Here is a 19,534-nt window from a genome sequence, read left to right as displayed (position 1 = left end):
CCCGAGTGAGCGTCTGTTACACGGACGTAACGTTGGAATAAAGGCACGGGTCTGGAACCCGACGATAGTTACACAAGGGCTCGAGACCTAGTTGAGGCCTTGGGCTTCCAGGCTCGCTTGCTTACCACTGCTTGGTAGAAGTAAGGGTTATCCGCCCTTGGAGGTCTTGAGAAAACCAAGGATCTTTGGTATTAAAGCGATTTATTAGCTGAATACGAATTCGCTTCAATATCAAAGGTCCTTGGCTCTCTCAAGGCGTCAAAGGGCGGATGACGCTTATTTATATCAAGCAGGTGAGCAAGCGAGCCCAAGGCCTCAACTAGGTCTCGAGCCATTGGGCAGCTATCATCGCCGATCGGGCTCAAGGTGCGGCCCGCGCCTTGATGGCAACGTGACGTCGGTGTAACAGCGGCCCTTGAGCGAATGTGACTGATCAAGTAGCCAGCTCTCATGGCATTGGGCAGAGCAAGCAGCCTCGATGCCGTATTAACCGATGCCCGAAGCTCCCGATGTCGTCCCACAAGAGATCAACCCCACCCATCTCTCGCATACATCGACTCCAGATGTCATCATCTTGTCATGCAATATATGTAGGCTTTCTGGGCACCTCTTGCCCCGCAGCTGACATTGGCAAGTTTGCAACTCCATCTCCTCTCTGCTGGCCTGCGCTCCCATCAGCAATCACACCCAGCCTCACCGAGAAAAAAAAAAAAAATGGCCACGCGCTACGACTCCCAGACCCTGTTCAGGGTCGACAACCTCGTGGCCGTCATCACCGGCGGCGGCTCCGGCCTCGGCAGAATCACCGCCCACGCGCTGGTGGCCAACGGCGCAAAGAGGGTGTACATCCTCGGGCGGCGCGCGGCATCGCTGGAAACCACAAAGGCGACCTCTTCCCACCCGGAAAACATGACGCCCATCGTCTGCGACGTGACGTCCAAGGAGGCGCTGCGCGCGGCGGCAGACAAGGTGCGCCAAGACTGCGGCTACTGCGACGTCGTCTTTGCCAACAGCGGCGTCAGCACGGCAGATGCCTCGCAGTACCTTAACCCGCGGGACAAGCTCGACATCAAGGACCTCCAGGAGGGGCTGTGGCAGCACACCACGGAGCACTTTACGCAGTCGTTCCACGTCAACGTCACGGGGGTGTTTTACACCACGGTCGCGTTTCTCGACCTGCTCGACGAGGGGAACCGGCGCGGCGGGGTGCCGCAGAAGTCGCAGGTCGTGGTGGTGACGTCCTTGGGGGCGTTTGCTCGTCGGCCGGCGGCGAGCTTTGCCTACGGGGCGAGTAAGGCCGGCGCGGGGCACATGGCCAAGCAGCTTGCGACGCTGTTGGCGCCGTATAAGATTCGGGTGAATACCATTGCTCCGGGGTTTTACCCCAGCGAGATGACGGAGAATGTGGGTTTTATGAAAGACACTGAGGATCCGCGGAGGGAGGGGAGTCTTGCTGGTAGTCTTGTGCCGCTGGAGAGGGTGGGCAGCGAGGAGGACATGGCTGGTGCTGTCTTGTTCCTGGTGAGTAGGGCTGGTGGCTATGTGGATGGGAACGTGTTGCTTACGGATGGTGGTCGGGCGGGTATTATGCCTTGCACGTACTAGTTGGCCTGGGCGTCAGTTGCTCTAGTCTGATTGAATCTCGACTTTTTTATTATTGCAGACGCTGGGAAAGGGTGGGACGGCGAGTCTCGGAATGGAGTCTGGCGAGTCTGGAATGTGCTCACTCGGCTAGTATATCGTGAAGGCGAACCGTTTCCTCTTCCTCATGGTTGGTTATTCATGCTCTTGCCATGGTTTCATTGAATTAGTTAAATGGGTGCAACATGTGTGTTCTTTAAGCAAGGTGTCGTTATAAATTAAAGTGTCTGATCGTTATAGGCTGGGAGTGCTGAGTCTGAGGTGTCCGAGTGCCCCGACTGCTGAATGAGCGCCGTAGACGTATCGATACAACTAGTTGACGTGACTCTTCGAGTCTGTTAACATTGACAAGTACTAAAGACGGAGTGCATCGGCGCGATCCACCGTATCCGAGGCCGGCCGGCCGGGACATGCTCCACTTCTCCGGGCCGCCACCGGGTACAGACCAACATTGCTGCCCAATGCGGTTCGTGGAATCATAGATAGGAAAGAAAGCCTTGTTATAGGAGAGCTTACTGGTTTGGTGTCAAGTTTTGCGCACCTCAAGCCCTCGACAGTCAATACATAGCTGTCGGCCATGTCGGATCCTAACGCCTACATAATCGGCCGGATTTGCGCTATTCATCCGCCAGCTCATTGTTGCAATGGAGACTTCTACTTCTGTCTTCGACCCCTCTTGAGGCATTTCAATGCAGCCAGCCTTGCAAGGTGGCGGTTCAAGAACCCCGCTCCCCCGGATTACAGGTCTAACTCAGACACCAGTGACTACCTTCGGTCAAGCCGACAACTTGAAAGCGGTACAACACAGAAATGCGCAAAACGAGTGTGGAGTGACCACGTCACGGCCCGATGGCGCCATACACGGCCCAATATCCGAGCAGCTGTAGTACGCTGCCGAAAGCACAGTTGAGGGCGTGAAAAGGAAGAGGGCAACAGAAACTTGGCTCCTGTATCAGCATGTTTGACTATGAATTTATCTAGTCTTCTAATTGGACAGTTGCCCACCGTAGTAACCACCCTGTCTCACTCCAGCGATTCCTGGACGAATAAGCCACGAGGAGCTCCGAGCTGTGCCGAGCCGTGCCGTGCCGCGAGGCGTATTACTTCTTGCATGATGCACACCATAACCGCAGTTGGCTTACGTGCTGAGTGCTCACCGACATTGCCATTCCGTGTCACATGTCTCAGTGGTTAGGCCAAGCTTTGAAATCCTTCCAAATTTCTCCAGTCGGTCCATGTCGATGGAGCGGCTCTACCACTACACCCTTCTTACCAAGCAGATTTCGATATGCATCGTATTCTTGGTAGCCAATAGGCCTATGTAGTGGCGCTCACGGCACAATTTACGACGTCGGTGAGCCACCTGGAGACGGCACATGCATATTGGTTTTGAGATGAGGTAAAAAGACTCCTGTAAAGCTGTCGCGTGTTCGGATCACAACAAAAGGAATATATTGGCTCTGCTGCTGCAAGCTAACCATTTTCTCTGCCCGAGGCAGTAATGCATATTTGTATCAAGACAGGATTACGGTTACTCTGCAGTGTTGGTAGACAATAAGCCAACGCAGCTTCACCATCTTGCATAATAGGCTTAGTAAATGCAATGCCCAGGTTACACTCACGCCGCAGCTCTGCACCTCACCCTGGATAGTTTATCCACACGTTCGGTCCCCTGCAAAACATTTCAAGCACGTCTTGGCATCCTTCGCGTTTCAGCGCCGATAATTTGCGCCATCTAGGCTCTGGTCGACGGACAGAAGGTGGGAGATGAGTTTTCTTTTACGAATGCACGCCAGCGCTGCAAGTAAAAGACGTACTCCATGCTGGTCGATGCACGATGCTAGTGGTTGGTAACACTGGCAAGAGGGGGAAAGGCAGCACCATCCGGAGTGCTCGGTTGTGCTTACATGCAGTCCCTACGCTGTGACTCACAATACGACATCTAGATTCAAAGGTTGAATTGACCCCCCCGTCCCTGTCTCGAATTTCGTTAATGCTAGTTAACCTCACACGTGCAGCTGCTCCATATTTCGTGTTTCATCTGCTCTGTTCTAGGGTGTCGATTTGGCCTGCAAAAAGAACCAATAAAACCCGTAAATATCGCCCGCGAAAAAAAAGCAAGCATACCGGAGGTTTGTTTTACGCACATGACACGGGATACACTGCTTCAGGACTCGTGGTGCTTTGTAATGCCGTACAATGTGATGCTACCATAACCACCACCGCAAGCGCCCTTGTACACAAACAACATGGTTTCCAGCATATAGTTGGTTGCACGAAAATCTTGAAAATTCCTCGGTATTTCGCGAAACAGACGGTCTCGGTAGTAGCGATGGTAGTATACTTGCGTGTTACAGGGTAAAGTATTTACAGCACATCTACCATCTAATTCAACGGTACGTGATGCAAAGTGACTGTGAATAAGTGATATAATCCATCCAATAACTTCATTCCCCTAGAGTCGGTGGCACACGCCTTTGAAGCATGTGTATCCGAATATGGCAACAACAGCCAGCCACACACAGAGCCTGCATAATACACGAGACTTGCAGATTGACCGATTCCAATAGTGTGAATGGGACCAGCAAGAGAACAAGAGAAGAAGTAGAATAGATCTTGGGCGATTTGTTGGGAATTGGATATAAATACCTGGCTGCCAGCTACCTGATAATAGTTCCCAAACCAAAGTCTTGTGCTCAAATAAATAAGCTGCCTCTAAATTCTACATTTCTAGTCAAGTCCTGCTTCCTAGTACACCCGCCAACATGTCAAACGAGGCTGATAACACCGTACCTGTCCAGGAAATTGATGAAGCCGAGTTTCAGAGTGGCGAGCCTAAAGCTGGAGATGCCTGGGTAAGTCAGATATATTACTTTGACTACTCCGTGCTTACCAACAATAATGACAGATTAAATGGAACGTCAAAGGGGGCAGGGACCGCACAGAGACACGCTCTATCGGGGTAGACCACTCCCTCAATGGTTCTCCGTAAGCACCGCATATTTTCTCCAAACTAAATATTATTACTAAGTAGTTTATAGTTACATCAAGGCCATCACAATTAGATCTGCCCCTGTGACACTGCATGTCTGGGTGTGAGTAGTACTTCTGATCGAGTTCAGTAGAGAGTATTCGATGCTGATTATTCTAGTTCAACCTGGCCAAGTGGCCCTCCGTACAGGTCAATTCCGGGTCCCACGAATGGCGAACATGCAATTGACCTTGGAAGAATTGGGTCTTTCCGCTTTGAAAACCGCTAGTCTTGAAACACTTGAAATTTCTACTATTAGATCTAGGTCTAACTAGTATGAAGGACTTTGGTGTTGATGACGAAATGGAAATAGTCTGTAGCAGGCTAGCTCACGTTCTATTCTTGGTCCTAGTCTGCTAGTTTACTTGGACTCCTTTTACTAGTTATTGTTAGGCTACATTCTTTTACCTTGGCAATACTAAGGCTATTGACCCTCAATGTCCGCGCACTTGGTAATATCTCAATTCTTGAATACCGCGTAGTATAACGCCTGGGAATTTCCAAAGGTCTCGTAAATTACTACTTGTCTTAAATGTTGTAAGAGGCAGGGGTTGATTCAGCTAGACGTCTGCTCACAAGTTGATTAAATTGCAGAGAGGAGGAATCACAAGGCCTCGAGGGTATGGTCTCCTTGTTAAAAGGACGATGCTCACGGGCAAATTTTGAGACCTTTATTTGATCGCGTTAATAAGCAATGCTACATTGCTCACAGGTTTCTCCTCCTGGATAATAATCCCTTTCTCGACTCTAAACGATCTTTCGGCAATGACTACATAGTTTTCAGAAGCTTTGAATCCCAAGGTCTTATTCAGTCCACGAAAAGCTAGATTCTGCAATGCCTTTTATTGAATGGGTGGTCTGCCCACGTAAGTGACTGTGGGAATCGGTATCTTAAAACGTGGGCCCATGAATTCTTGACTAAAAAAATGCGATTGTCTAACGAGGAGGACCAAAGGGACCGCACATGGGGTCCTAGCGTCCTACATATGTAGTAAAAACAACAATGCCCGCAATCGGGCAATGCGCTAGTAAATCAAACCAAGGAAGCCGATGCTGACCGCCCAAGAGAGCATAAAATGCCGCTGCAGACACCATCGCACCAACGAATACTCGAATTGGCGCCTGAGTTTTTCATATGCCGACGTGGAAAAGAATCAATAGGTGTCTCTAGTTTTCAGAAGAGGGCGAGGTGATAGTGTTGCTGCTGCCATCAGTATCCATATAGGTTGTGTTGAGTCCTAGGGCAGCGTGGGTTGACTTAACAAGGTCTTCTTGGTCTTTTAATTTAATATATGCAGCTGGAGGAACATTGATTTCTATCAGGCATGGAATCTAATAATAACGACAAGTATAACTTCCACTTAATCATTTTTGTCAACACGCAAGACCTTTAATCTTACGAGCTAGAAACTAGTCAGGGGGGAAATGAGTTATCAGAATCTGGTCCGGAAGTCCAATACCTGGCTCCATCCGAATAATTCTATATTGAAAATAGCTACAACGACAGTTCTAAACAAACGATTTCTTCTACACAACGATGTTTATGTGTTAATATACACAGTTTCTACATTTTACAATTCCGTGCCGCCCTCCACCAACGCGGCTGGATTACATCTCGTTATCAAAGATTTTATAAGAGAAACTTATTCAATTGAATTTGATTACAATTTGAAGAGGTCTTTGCATGTGTAGATATAAAAGTGTAGGTCCGTGGCCAGCTAACCAGCGGGATGACAATTTTTGCAGCACAAACGGCACAACTCCTTCCTTCCAGGATTGCCCACGGACTTTTGCAATGCTACATTTTTGATCCTCATGATGAATTGTTCTAAAGCGAGGGGTCTGGCATGTGGTGGCGGAGGCAATCCTCCTTAGACCAAAGGCCAGTCTTCTCAGCTAGCCAGAAGTTTTCAAGCCTGCTGTTTTCGTCTCGACCCTCAAGTAGACTACAAGTCCAGTCTGTTCCACATTGTTCTTCTAGCTCTTCTATCGCTGGCTTGCACATTTTAAACGCAAGACACTCGTCGTCTGTACGGGACTTGGGATACCAGGGAATCTTTTGCATGGGGTCTCGCACGTGGCGGGCGAGGCAAGCCTCCTCATTCGCAAAGCCAGACTCGTCAATTAGCCACTTTTCATTCGAGTTGCTCAGTACATTGCAGCTCCATATTGTTCCGCACTTTTGTTCCAGCTCTTTGAAAGGCGGCTTGTTCGATTCGAGTTCAATGCACTCTTCGGTCGTGAGGGATTTTTCAACCCAGGGGAGGAGGTCCTTAGGTTCCGGGCAGATGGGCTTGGCCTGGGGCAAGGCAGTGACCAGAGCGAGGGTGCTTGCTAGAATAATAGCTGACTTCATGGTTGAATATTTGTGGAATCAAAACTAGGTGTATAATTAAGGCGTGGTATTGAGTGTTGGTGGACTAGAGAGGAGACTGAAGAGGCGAGGAAAACTCGATACTTATGGATGATAACATAGTAGTATACTATGTAGTGCTTCTTCTTGCAACTCATTGCCTTCGAGTACTCTGACTACCAGCAAGCATGGGGGCCTTGGCAGTCACAATAGTCATGGCCTCAATATCACGCCGGCCGAATTCAAGTACCTACCATGACGTGGTTTGAGCTCCGAAATATGACTCGATCCTTTGCCGAGATTAGTCCATTCCATCTCTAGGCAGTGTAATTACCTGCTACTAAAATATCTCAGGTATTCTTAATAATTATATTCTTCAACCTATGCTAATATTGGTGCCAGAACTGCATCAGGTCGGGCCCAATTATATAAACACTGTTTGCCTGGTCGTACCGAAGCCAGAGAATCGGGACATACCGAAGGAAACACCGTAACAGCTCAGGGTATTGCAGAATAGATACGTAGGTCCTTGAAGCATAATTCCGCGATGAATATCCTCTTGGGGGACCACGTACTGCCTCAACTCTACTTTAACTCGCAGAAGCTTGGCAGAACAAAATATTTTTTTTGAAAACGTAAGACTAACAGATAGATAGCATGATAGAAGCCACTTTGTTCTCTTGGCGGCGTCAGTGTCTTAAGCGAAGGAGAAAAGTAGTACAAGGCAAGGTCAAAAAGAAGGCTGAGCGGAAATGAGCATTATGGAATGCAACCATGGAGTTTGGACCACGTAGCAATTCCGAGTACGCCCGCCAAGCGCGCTAACAAGTTGCCTTGCGCGCCCCTCGTATTTCAAGTATGGTACCGGCTCGTATGGCCCTATCTTGGCGTGCCGCTTCCGCGTTGGCGAGAGTCGGACATGAGGACAAATTAAAATGGACATGGGGCCGGGTTCCACACCGACAACCCGGGCCTTGCCCGTCCCGATCGGGGGATGTATATACCCGGATCTCGTCACGAACAGAGTATTGACGAAAAAACTATATTACTGTAGTTTTTGTAGTGTAGTTTGCAGTATAATGGAATTCGTGTAATATAATATAGTTTTTACGCTAATCTTCGCATCGTCAAAAGAAGCGACTAGACACTTCCTGCAAGTATGTGAGGGATAATAGACTTGGACTTACAGGCATCTCCCAGCTTTTTTATATGGGATAACTCTTATTTTGAGTTATTATAGGAGTTTGTCTTTCCCTGTAAACTCTATTAGCTATAAGCTCCTTTCACATTAAAGCTCATCAGGGTTACTACGTGATGTCTCCTCCAAGTTACGTAAATGTATTCCTGCAGAACCATTAAAGCCTGCTCTGCAAATCTCTGCTTGCGAGCTCCAAAATGGTTGGTTCCCAGACACACCGTGCTGGCCCAAAGCAAGCAGTCACCACCTCTCTAAAAACATAGAATAGTCTTGTCCCGAATTTGCCACTTCAGGACAAGACTAATTTTGGAAGCAGATCATTCTACCGCCGTCGAGAAAACTTGTTTCTCCCTCCTCGCCACCTGTAGACAGTCTTATGGCTTGAATTTAACATGGAGTGATATTACTAAATATTACTTTGAGTAACCTGATTTGAACGACGGATCCAATTTGGTGTCAGAAAACGTAGTTTGAAAAAGATAACCGCCAGACTAGTAACTTTGGCGGCGGCAGAGGACAATCACAAATCGGCTCATCAACAGCTTTGTGTCCGTTTTCTCTTGGCGGGGGCAACGCTACAGTAACAATAATACGAAGCACGATACAGTGACCGCCGCCATCACAACCCCAAGGGTGGAACTCGCCAGTTTACCTCCATTTGACTGTTGTGAAGTAGTTGTAGTCGGGGCTGCAAGTGTGCGAGTGATTGAAGGTAAGCTCGTAGGTTCCGGACTGGTTGTCTCAGACGTCCCAAGGGTCCTACTCGCAGACGCACCAGTGCCACTGCCAGAGTCACTTGCGACGGTACTAAATGTAGCGAAGATGGATACTGTTGTCTCCTTCGTAAAGCAAAACGGGCGGATGTACCCTGAATATCTACCGCCAGCATACCGATAAAATGCGCAATCCGGTCTTTTGGAGTCATTGCTTTTTGTTGCAACCCATTAACTGTTATGTTATCTTGCATGGCGCGTACTTGAGCTGACTCACCAGTATATAATCCCCAGGTCACCAGCCGTTACTGTCGCGATTTCTGAAGAAGATGAGTAAGGTATGCATTCGCTGACCAGGACGCAGTCTGAACGACAACAGCCAAATAGAGAGGAGACGGTGTTGAAATGGCACGAATAGCCAGCACGACAGGCGAAAGGCTCAGCTGAGGCAGCGTGGTTAGCGAACAGAGCTTATCTTTTGGACATGCGACTTATTAGAACCACACTATTACCTACCCTTAAGGCCGCTGATATATCCACACGTTGATTGAACATCTCGGCGTCCAAAGAGCCCAGGATGAAAATCAGGCGCAGGTGTCGGGGAGGGCGGTGCCGCTAGTCTTATCAGGGCAAGTAAGCAGATTAGTAGTCTGGTAGTATTTATGGAGTAAATATTAACATACCCAGCCCTAGCACGACTGCCAGTTTGTGGTATAAGCACAGTTATAAATGTTATAAAATACTGTAGGAAATTGAGAAGCATTTTATTCCTACTTTCTACTTTCTTAGAGGCAAGATAGGTAGTATAGTTTGAATGGATTGTTTAGTTACTAGAAAAGTACGACGCTTAGATATATATCTTGCCGTGTGCTCTCTGTGGCTACAAGTGGTCTGAGGTGAATGTGTCTACACATATGGACAGAGAGAGTCTGGTACGTAAAGTGAGATAAAATGTAAAGCTGGGCTACTGTGGCTGCTTAACTTTAAGCCACGTTAAAGCATGGGATTAGGCTTTTTACCTGACAGTCTAGCTAGAGGGCCTGTAGCCTGTGATTTTATTATACAGCCTCTGACTTCATAATGTCAGCTAAGCTGGGGTTAATTTAATTATGCTAGGATCAGCAGCGAGGTAGACAGCGTAAAATGCCTGACTCCATCCCATGTGATGTAACCCTAGCAGACACTGCATGTCGGATAGCACACAAAGAAAGTTAGCATGATAATTTCAACGAAGCTGAAAGGCTTGTTGCAGGATACTCTTTATCAGATATCCACTCTGGTATCTTGATAAGGTAGAATAGGTAGAGGCTATTGCCACGCTGGGAGCGCAGCTCGCCTATTATCTATGATATTTATGCGGCGGATACAATCGCTTAATTAAAATGTATTTATCTTTATTACTTAACTACTTGGACAGTACAATTGGTAAAGCCCGTTTAATATCTTTATTGTAGATAACTTAAAGAACCCAAAGGGGTCAGGTTGCAAAGTAAAGAGATTAATCCCTTTTATTACTGGCCCTGTTTGTTTCTTTTTGGTACATAGATGCTCCTGGATATATTATATATAGAGGACGACTTTATACAGGGTCTACTTAGATTCTCTCGTACGTAAATTAATCCGATTAACCTGGCCACGTCGCCTAACCTGACTCGTGAGTTGTGACAACGGGAACCAACAGAGCCATTGTGTACACTACCGACCTCTAAATGCACCTGTAGTCCTACGGGTAGCCACGAATTAAGTGCAACCAGGAATAGCTGCCAGAGTTTCACCTCGTGGTGAAGTACCGAGACTGGTCGTCCGGATTGTAGACCGTCACCCAGTTATATTTGTGACACATCAGCAGATACTGTGTATATATTGGCGGGGCGGTTTCTTGAAAGGCGGCGAGTGCGAAAGCCACATGTCACATCCTGACGCCAGATTTTGGATTGCATGTGCCCATTGCGCCCCCGATAGCAGTCTGGAAAGCTAATTTATTGGTTTTCTTGCAAATCCGAGACTGGGAAAATTCCCCAGAAGCAACTGGATGCCACACACAGGCACATAATTGGAGTGTTCAGGTGCCACTTTACGCCAGGTTCAATGTTAAATCTCATCACTGCCACTACTATAAGCCGATTTTGCCTGGCCTATCATTAAGATGCCGCTTAAGCTAGAAACCGGTATTTAGGTGCCGATGCAAGCGCTCCCGTTTTGGTCGCAGATACCAGACCCAACTTAATTGCCATGGTGGCTGGCATTCACCCAGCGTACGCAAACGAGTGGCTGATCTGCGAATACTTTTACCAGAATAGTCCAACAATGGGCTGACCCAGCTCCGAGCACGGCTGGAAAGGTCCCCTCTATCGGCAGGAAGTTTATGTTCACAGAAGGGCCATGCCAAAACAGGCTTGTCGTGTGGCTCTACTCTAGCTGTTGTTGCCATTGTGGCAGTACCTTGTCCGCATTCTACCTTTGTAGCATGTAGTTAAAGCCAAATTATGGGGAGAGGCGGGCACCGCGACTGTAGAACAGACTATGAGTGTATACAATCTTTAATGGGCGGCGCAAGACCGATGTGGCTCCTATTTCACGCAGCCTAAACTTATTCCTTATGCTAGGTAAATCTTGAAGAGGTAAGAAGGCATTCAGCCTGACCCCCCAAGACCAAGCGTCACCAGATCCGAATTAAGAAACGGCAACCAGTGCAATATCTCGGTGGCTATACTGTACACTGACGGCAACAGGCCAAAGGTGGACGAGGGTGGCGCGTCTTGCTGTGCCCCTTTCCGATCCAAAAGGACTCAAATCAGTTGCCCTTTTAACTTTTGGAAACGTCCACTGTACACCATCTTCGGCAAAGCTCTTCCAAAGTCGCCAATTGTGGCCAGCCTCAACGTTCGCTTCGACAATGGCTACCGCCTTTGACAAGATCCACCAGACTCTAATTTTGCCATGGTATCTATGTGCATGTACCTTTTATTCGGGCTTCACGACAGACCCTTTTCGGCATAGCTCCGTTGTGGCCGTACGCTTTGCATATTTGGCCACAATTGATATGCATAACTCGCATCTTGTCGCTAGCCTTACTTGCCTTGTGCGTGTTAGTGCTGTCCCGCGCAATTATTACAAGTGTCAAGTATATTGGTAGCTGTGAAGAATTATACCTGCTACTACTAAAGGCCGACGCGACTGGCCTTGTTTTCTTACTACATGTATACATTCGCTACCTTGTCAAGAATTTGATCTCTCCCCTATAAGCTTCCTATTTAACAGCCTAGCATAAGTAACATCCAGTACATGAAGAATGCACAACGGATGCCCCGCAGAAGGCGACGTCAGGCTCTTTTTTTTTTTTTAGAAACATGGGGAATTTACAGTAAAGACAAATCAGGCTAATATGGCAGGTGTGCGCTGAACCCTCGAAACGATAAAAATTGACTTTTGGCAAAAAATCTCTGCCCATAAAACACCTTCCACAAAGGACGCACTCCCACACACCACCACGCCACGATATATCCATTGAGGTGTGGCGGGCAGCCCAGCTGAACTTGTCCAGCACCACTTGACTCTATGTATGCTTGTACTTTTATTCACAGGGCTTGAACCTTGGATGAAAATTTGCCCAATCCGCTTGCTCTATTAATACTCCCTACATTCATACTCAAGCGAGCTATGCCAACGTTGAGCAGACGAAAAAAAAGTATATAATGTTAAATTTGGGTGCTAGTAGATATTGACTAAATCAATGATATATCCAAATATCACTGCCCTTCTCTCTTGCTAGGTGATGGAGCACAATGACGCGAAAATGCTTCTAGGCCCACATGCTCAGACTTTTATTATTATTACGCTGCTTATAGCAAGTATAGGCATAATAGGCGCCAAAGCCAGCTGCCTTGGTGTTACCAATGTGCCTGCCTATTTACAGCCAACTGCAGGAAAGACACCCGGGGCTGGCCCTTTGATAACGCCAGCCCCGGCACCCCATCCTGAGCTCTTTAAACGCGATGTTCGTTCAACATGTGGATACGTTAACGGCGCTTCAAGTAGGCAATAGTCTATTTAGTCTACAATTCCTCTTCTCCAACTAAATCCTTCTCTAGATTCAGCTATTACCTGCTTACAGGGCCAGTGGTGCCAGGTGGGGGCGATTGATAAGGCATTTGGCTGTTGCAGCAGCGATTGCACCGTCATCAATACATGTGTAGCTTACACGCGTGGCTTGGAATCGGCCACAATAACCAGGAACGGAACGACATATTGGTAAGTAAGCTCAGCTCAAGTAATCAATAGTGATCACGTCTCTACACGTGAATTAGTCCATGGAGCTAATCCGCCGAGACGGCAGCACCGACTCGGCAACGCCTGCTTGCGCATTTGGGTCGTACGTCGGCACTAATTATCCCGGGCATACTTGGCCATTCTGCTGGACGGCATCTACACAAGTGTCCATCTTTGACGACTTTACTTCGACTACAACCAGCTCTACCAGTACCCCAACTCCCTACCCTCCACCCACAACTCCTCCTCCTCCTCCGCCCCCTCCAACGACAAACGTGGGCGCCATTGTAGGAGGTGTCGTGGGAGGACTAGGTAAGAGACAACCTGAACCGTCCTTTTCCATCCTGAAGCCAATATAAAGCTGATTTTGTTCTTCTTAGCCGGTCTAGCTTTACTCGGCCTTTTAGGCTGCTTCCTCTTTCGTCGACACAAGAAAAAGGCTTCAACTTCTAGCCCTCAACAGCCGTTTGTTTCCCAGTATTATCCGCCTACTATAAACCAGTCTTTACAGGGTTACAGTCTAGAGAATGACTACACGCGTCATTCTAGCGCGGCTACAGCGCCAGTAGATGTGGCAACCAGACCAGGTTCAGCGGGATACAAATACCAACCAAGCGGTGAGGGGAGTACCATGTCAGCCTCGCCCCAGCCGGCTTCTTCCTATGGTTATGATTTTAACCAAGTGGTTGAACAAGGCAAGGCCACTTACGAGATGCCTACTGAAAGACCAGCAAGACCACCACAGGAGATGCCGGGGAGTCCTTGAGCATGGGGATTCAGGATGCTGTGCAGGTCACTTTTGGTACTAGTGGAAAGTTGAAGGGACAAACAGGGACGAATTGTAATTTTATGGGAGGTGAAGGGCAAGTTGATCCACGTAAAGCCTAAAATACCTTTTTGTCCAACTCTTTTGCACTTGCAGTATTATTGAATTATCTATTTGGCCTTGTTGGCCTTGTTGGCCTTGTTGGTCTTGTTGGCCTTGTTGGCCTTGCTGGCCTTGCTGGCCTTGCTGGCCCCTTTTGTGGCCAGTTTAGCAGCTTTCTTACTGCTGCGCTTGGGCTCCGCGTTCATGGAAGCCTTTTTTTCTAGGTTTGCTTCTATGATAACAGTGGCTGAGGCTATCGCGAGATGGCCTTAACCAGCGGGCCGTAGCGCGGTATTAATTATACTAAGATAACTTATTTTTCTAGTCTTTTATTATTCTTAGTCTAATATAGCCTAATATTATTTTAGATTTTACGCTTATATTATACTTATATTATACTTATAATTTTATATAATTATAAAGCGAAATAATACTCCTTGTTAATATATATTTTATTTTGAGTTTATATTATTTTGAAAGGAACACCCGGGCACGTGTTCAGGCTGTTGTAACCAACAAGTCCCGTATGGTGAGGCCCCTTTGTTGGGCTTCACGATCTGTTGGGCCTTTTCCGTGTAAATAGGACTAGATGGTAAATGGTAAACTCTTGTGCTCTAGATTCTAAAGCTCCTTAGGCGTGAAGACCTTCTTGGTTCTTATGAGGAGTGCTGCCTGGCGACAGAACCCGCGAGAGTGATATGAGTTATCGTCTCCCTCGCCATTAGTTAAGCGGCGCGGGCGATCACTTTGGAAGTTGGAGCATAAGGTAGCACCTAAGGTTACCACCAACGTAGTCGCAGTGCTACTAGCAACAATTCCACAAACACCAGATGGTGCCACGTTGCCAGTAACAGCCTGGGTTGGATGACTGGTACATATAACCTCCAGCACTCGTACCATAGCGGCTACCAGTCACGCCAAAGTGCGCCATGGCGGTTACATATGTACCAGCAATTTCCAGGGCTAAGTATCGTTCGGTACCAGTCACGACATTTGGCAAGCTACCAGCACATACGGCTACCTGCAACAGCCGTCAACGGAGCATTTGCCAGTAGTGCCTGAATTCCGGCAACAAGAATGTAGTGATTACTAGTACTTGACCGATTGGTTACCGTCAACTTCTTCTTCAGCGGTTACCAGCCGCTTAAGTGGACTTCTAATTGGTGGTGACTTCCAGGGACCATCCAGATTGCAACCACGCTCCTTAGCAACGTACGGAGCCTTCAGCCTCCTTCTTGGCAGAAGAAATAACCAGACCCAACAAAGTTTGGGAAATGTGCAGCTAGTACAATCTTCGGGACTTGCGCAACTCGTTTCTCTTTTTAATCTCTTTGTTGCCTCTATTGATTGCTCTAGTTAGCCACCAGGTGATTATCATCCGTAGTCTGAGCGCCTGCCATGCTTAGGCTGCTTCTCAACCCAGGATAATTACTATTTCACATCCTCCCCGGCCTTTTCCAAGATGTGCGGATTCAGTCTCTCCTCACAGACGTCTGTTAAAGTGCAAATAGGAGCCGTGACAAAGCTTCTTAGCGGAACGCCCTACTCGCAGTGCGTCTCGTCGCGAATATCAAGTCTTCTCTCCTTTGTTTCCCAAGCAAACGCGCCCCGTGCTTCGACATCTGATAACCTGATGGTTTCCAGCGTCGAGAGATTGACCTTTGGCCCAGCGCCTAATATCCTCATCGTTCATTCTGTCCGCATGCTCTAATATGGGAAGGGTCTCGTCGGAGATGACCTGTGAAATAGCTTGCCACGAGCTCCCCAATAGCGACTCATTAGTACACTTCAGGTAAATGATTGTGACAATAACTAATAGGGTTAAATGAATCACGACAAGAGCCGTGGCGGCGATCAGTCCCGTCCACTTCCTCGGGATCAACGCCGTGGAGGAGAACGAAACCAATGCATCCGATTTATTATCCAACCGTAGAAAATCCTCATAGTATACCATCTGAGTGATCCTTGCCAACAGTACCTGGAGTGCCAAAGCCGGGCTTTTCGTATCATGTAATGTGTCTTGGAAGGGGTGTATATGAGATATGTATGCGTTGTTGTCTATCATTCGGTCCCCTTCAGAAAGGATGATACCAGGGTCCGTAGTTCCGTTTTCGTACTGCACATGACTCACTGACAATGTATATTGAAGAATTTTGTCGAAATAGAAGGGCGAGTCCCATATTCCCGTCTTATTAGGGAAGTCTTGCCATTGGGGCCTCGGTGCTAGGGTCAGCACTCGCCGTTTCTCGAAACTCTCCGGTATCAATGATGCACCGAGTTGATGCCGAGCTGTCTCCGTATTGTACCTTTTAGCTTGGTAGTCCCAAGTCAACCTGGGTTCCGGATTATCCCAAGCGCTATGGATGTCGACGGTAAAGGTTTTCGGTGCGAGGTTAGTCATGCAGGCTGTGATCCGGATAGTCTCCATCCCTTCCTCTCCCGCTGCTATCACCCAGGGTCCGTCGTTGCGGACAACCTTGTAATCATGGTGATCACGTATTCTCCATATTGGAAACGCGGAAACAATGTCCAAAATCATAAACATTCTTGATCCCTTGGGATGGCCTACCTTGTCTGGAGAAATGGCGTTTGGCCCACTCCCCTGTTCGAAAACAGGAACGACCAAAGGATCTTCTAGTAATATCGTCCAATTTGTTGAATCTATAGCACACAAGCTCGACTCCCCGGTCGTAACATATGTATCGGTCGTAACATTTGTATATGTCGGTTTCGCTAAAGCGCAGACAAAATCAACATAGTCCTGGGGTTTAATCTCTTTTAACATTGGGTATAGCGTAGTTTCCATAGCTATTTGACCTGATAAGTCCCAACTAATAGCATTGTTCATCCAATTGAGACTAAGATTTCTCAAAGAAGGTGTCGCACAGACTACACGGTGGTCTATAACATGAGCTGGGCCGCGGAATTTTCGTAACTTGGTTCGATGAGCCTCCTCCTCAAAGGGAAGGAAAGCTCGATAAGTGTGTCCAGTATCATCAAAGCTCGCTCCTTTGGTAAACGATTCTGAGGACTCAGCGAATGTCCAACTCGATGCGGGTGGGAGTTCCCAGTACTTGTTGTTTATATTTAGTCTTCCTCTTTCATGTACAAAGATCCGGACGTCGGTAGAGTTGTTTATATCAGCGAATGTGCCCTCCGCAAAGTCGGTGGTGAGGATGGCGGAGAGAAATTGGGACGCCACAGTCAAGAGGACCTCAAGGACCACAAGCGTGTATACTAAGAATGATAGAGTATCTTTGGGCCTGGAGCGTACCGCAGGTAACAAGTTGCTTGGAGCGATACTGACAGCCCTGATGATGGAGTAGAATGGTGCCTTCAACAATGGGGCGCCAATTTTCTCCAGGATTATTCCCGCAAGCATCCCAGTAGCCACACTTGACTGGAGGCCTATAACTGTCCTTAAGCCTGCTGTACATAAGGCAACGAGAGTGGTTGCCCGGTTTGCTCGGAAGATGTACACCCAGGGTGTTTCTGCCGGGCCTCCATCAGCCGCTCTCATCGATGATTTCCAGAGAATCCATAGTATAAGCAATACTAAAAGTAGTATCGCTGAGCCAAGAAGCAGGATGATGAAGCTCATGAGACCGAAGCGTTGCCATGTTTTCTTTCTTTTGGGCTTAGGCGGCCGCTGTCCGACGTCCTCGCCGTCGTCGTCTTCTTCCGTGGGGGGAGGTAGGGGCACCAGAGACACATAGTCGTGCGAGGACGTTGTCGCGACCCTGCGTGGCGCCATTTAGATAGCCAGGACTTGAGAGAAGAGAGGATTGATCTTGTGCGGGTTCTCACACAAACGTCAAAGATAAATCATGAGGAATGGGAGTCGCTTTGTGGACTTGTCGTTAGAGTTTCTGTACGACATGTTTATAATGTGTAGATTCCGCAGCCTGTTGCCGTCTGGTAGCAGCATCAGTGAAGCCCCTTTTCAGTTGCAGTACAAGGGCAATTCATTGGCACAGCCAGCCGCCATCGTTACTGTGGCATAACTCTGTCTCATATTTGAGTGGCCTACAATACCTTGTCACCTGCATATTTGTGGACGTGGCAGAGACAGTTTACCAAAGCCAATCCGCTTGACGCCGTATTTCAAGGCTGCCAACTAAGACATGAACTGATATATGATATCCTATGAGATAACTACTACTCCGCCACACCAAGACGTGCCTGCACGCAGCGCCACGTAGTGAATGGAAGCCTTAAATCATCATCATTGGCCATCATTGGCGGTTTCTAAAGCTGCCTTGACAAGCCGCAGCCTTAAACAAAAACTCTAATATTAGAATTTTCTTATACAGGAGAGCGAAGACAAAGCGCTCAATCCTCTTGGGCAACACCGAGAGACTTTCGCCCAGAAGAAGGCAGTGAGTCAATGACGAAGGAAAATCTGCCTGACTCGCTCTGCGAAGGACTACGGACTTTAGGCAAGTAGATTAATGCACTTTCCGAGCGCTTTTTGTGGGAGCGTTGCTAGCCTCATCAGGCGACCAACGGCGTATTGAAGCCTAATTCTCCTTGCCCGACAGGGGACATGTCTTGCTTTTAGATGGCGTCGAAGGACCGTTCGGTCAGCTCCAATATGGGATCCGAGAGAGATGTCAAATATACACTTGACATTTTATGCTTCTGAAAAACCGGGATCTTGCCCAGCGACCCTTTCGGCGGCATGCCATATTTCCCGCCTCGTAATTATATAGCTCCCATATTCCCTAATGAGAATATCACTGTTGTAATACACCCGGTCCTGGCATGAGACCCTTATCCCGTGCTTGTGGTGGTGGTCGGCCATGGTGACCGTGTTGTTGGGCAACACCCTCCTCTTGTTATATAATATGCTTGACCAGAACACTGGGAACAGATTTCAGGTCAAGAAAACACGTACAGTAAGTAGCTTGGGTGTGCTTGAAAAGTTTGGAGGGCGTTCGTCCTTGGCCGAATATAGTCGCCAATGTCGCCGCAGCTGCTTCCGATGTAGGCAATTGGCTACGTCAGTGCCATAATCTCGTCATAACACGCGAGCGAGTCCAGGATACGACTCCCGTTAGGACCCAAGCCTATTAATGCATTGATTTACAGAGTGATGTCTCCTCTGACCCCAAGTAAGAGGTAGTCGATGTCCGCATGTTGAAGGGCGTTGGCCAAGGTAAGACCTGCCACGCCGCCGCGGACCAGATATACGAAGCTAAAACGACTTTCTGTTTAGGCCGAATATCCAGTCACATGAGCAATGCTAGCTTCGTAATAAGTGGCATAGGATGCTAAATTTCGGTGAACGGTGGCAAAGGAACCAGCGCATAGTAAGGAAGAGTTGATAGTTGGGAGCGAACATTCGAAGTTGGCTCCCGCACCGGCAACAGGGTCACCTTTGTCGTCTTTGACCGCGCCGGCAACCATGGATTTTCCGAAACTCAGAGTCTTCTTTGACACATTCGGTTTACCCAAATGA

At 47.9% G+C, this 19,534-nt stretch overlaps 3 protein-coding genes across 3 annotated transcripts; 1 reads left to right on the top strand and 2 right to left on the bottom strand.

The window, feature by feature from the left end:
- Positions 1 to 714: 714 nt before the first annotated feature.
- On the top strand, positions 715 to 1,605 carry MAA_03174 (uncharacterized protein; the record flags this gene model as incomplete). Its single annotated transcript, XM_007821172.1, has 1 exon — positions 715 to 1,605. The coding sequence occupies one exon, from the start codon at positions 715 to 717 to the stop codon at positions 1,603 to 1,605; it is 891 nt and encodes a 296-aa protein (XP_007819363.1).
- A 4,895-nt stretch (positions 1,606 to 6,500) lies between these two features.
- On the bottom strand, positions 6,501 to 7,028 carry MAA_03172 (uncharacterized protein; the record flags this gene model as incomplete). The annotated part of the gene is made up of 1 exon (XM_007821170.1): positions 6,501 to 7,028. One exon carries the CDS (start codon positions 7,026 to 7,028, stop codon positions 6,501 to 6,503), a length of 528 nt encoding a protein of 175 aa, XP_007819361.1.
- An 8,615-nt stretch (positions 7,029 to 15,643) lies between these two features.
- MAA_03171 (uncharacterized protein) lies at positions 15,644 to 17,827 on the bottom strand (the record flags this gene model as incomplete). The annotated part of the gene is made up of 1 exon (XM_007821169.1): positions 15,644 to 17,827. The coding sequence occupies one exon, from the start codon at positions 17,825 to 17,827 to the stop codon at positions 15,644 to 15,646; it is 2,184 nt and encodes a 727-aa protein (XP_007819360.1).
- Positions 17,828 to 19,534: the final 1,707 nt, after the last annotated feature.

This window comes from Metarhizium robertsii (genome assembly GCF_000187425.2).
Source record: "Metarhizium robertsii ARSEF 23 chromosome Unknown MAA_Scf_4, whole genome shotgun sequence".
Classification (NCBI taxonomy): domain Eukaryota; kingdom Fungi; phylum Ascomycota; class Sordariomycetes; order Hypocreales; family Clavicipitaceae; genus Metarhizium; species Metarhizium robertsii.
The sequence above is the reverse complement of the archived record's forward strand: the minus strand, read 5'-3'. Positions and strand labels throughout refer to the sequence as shown.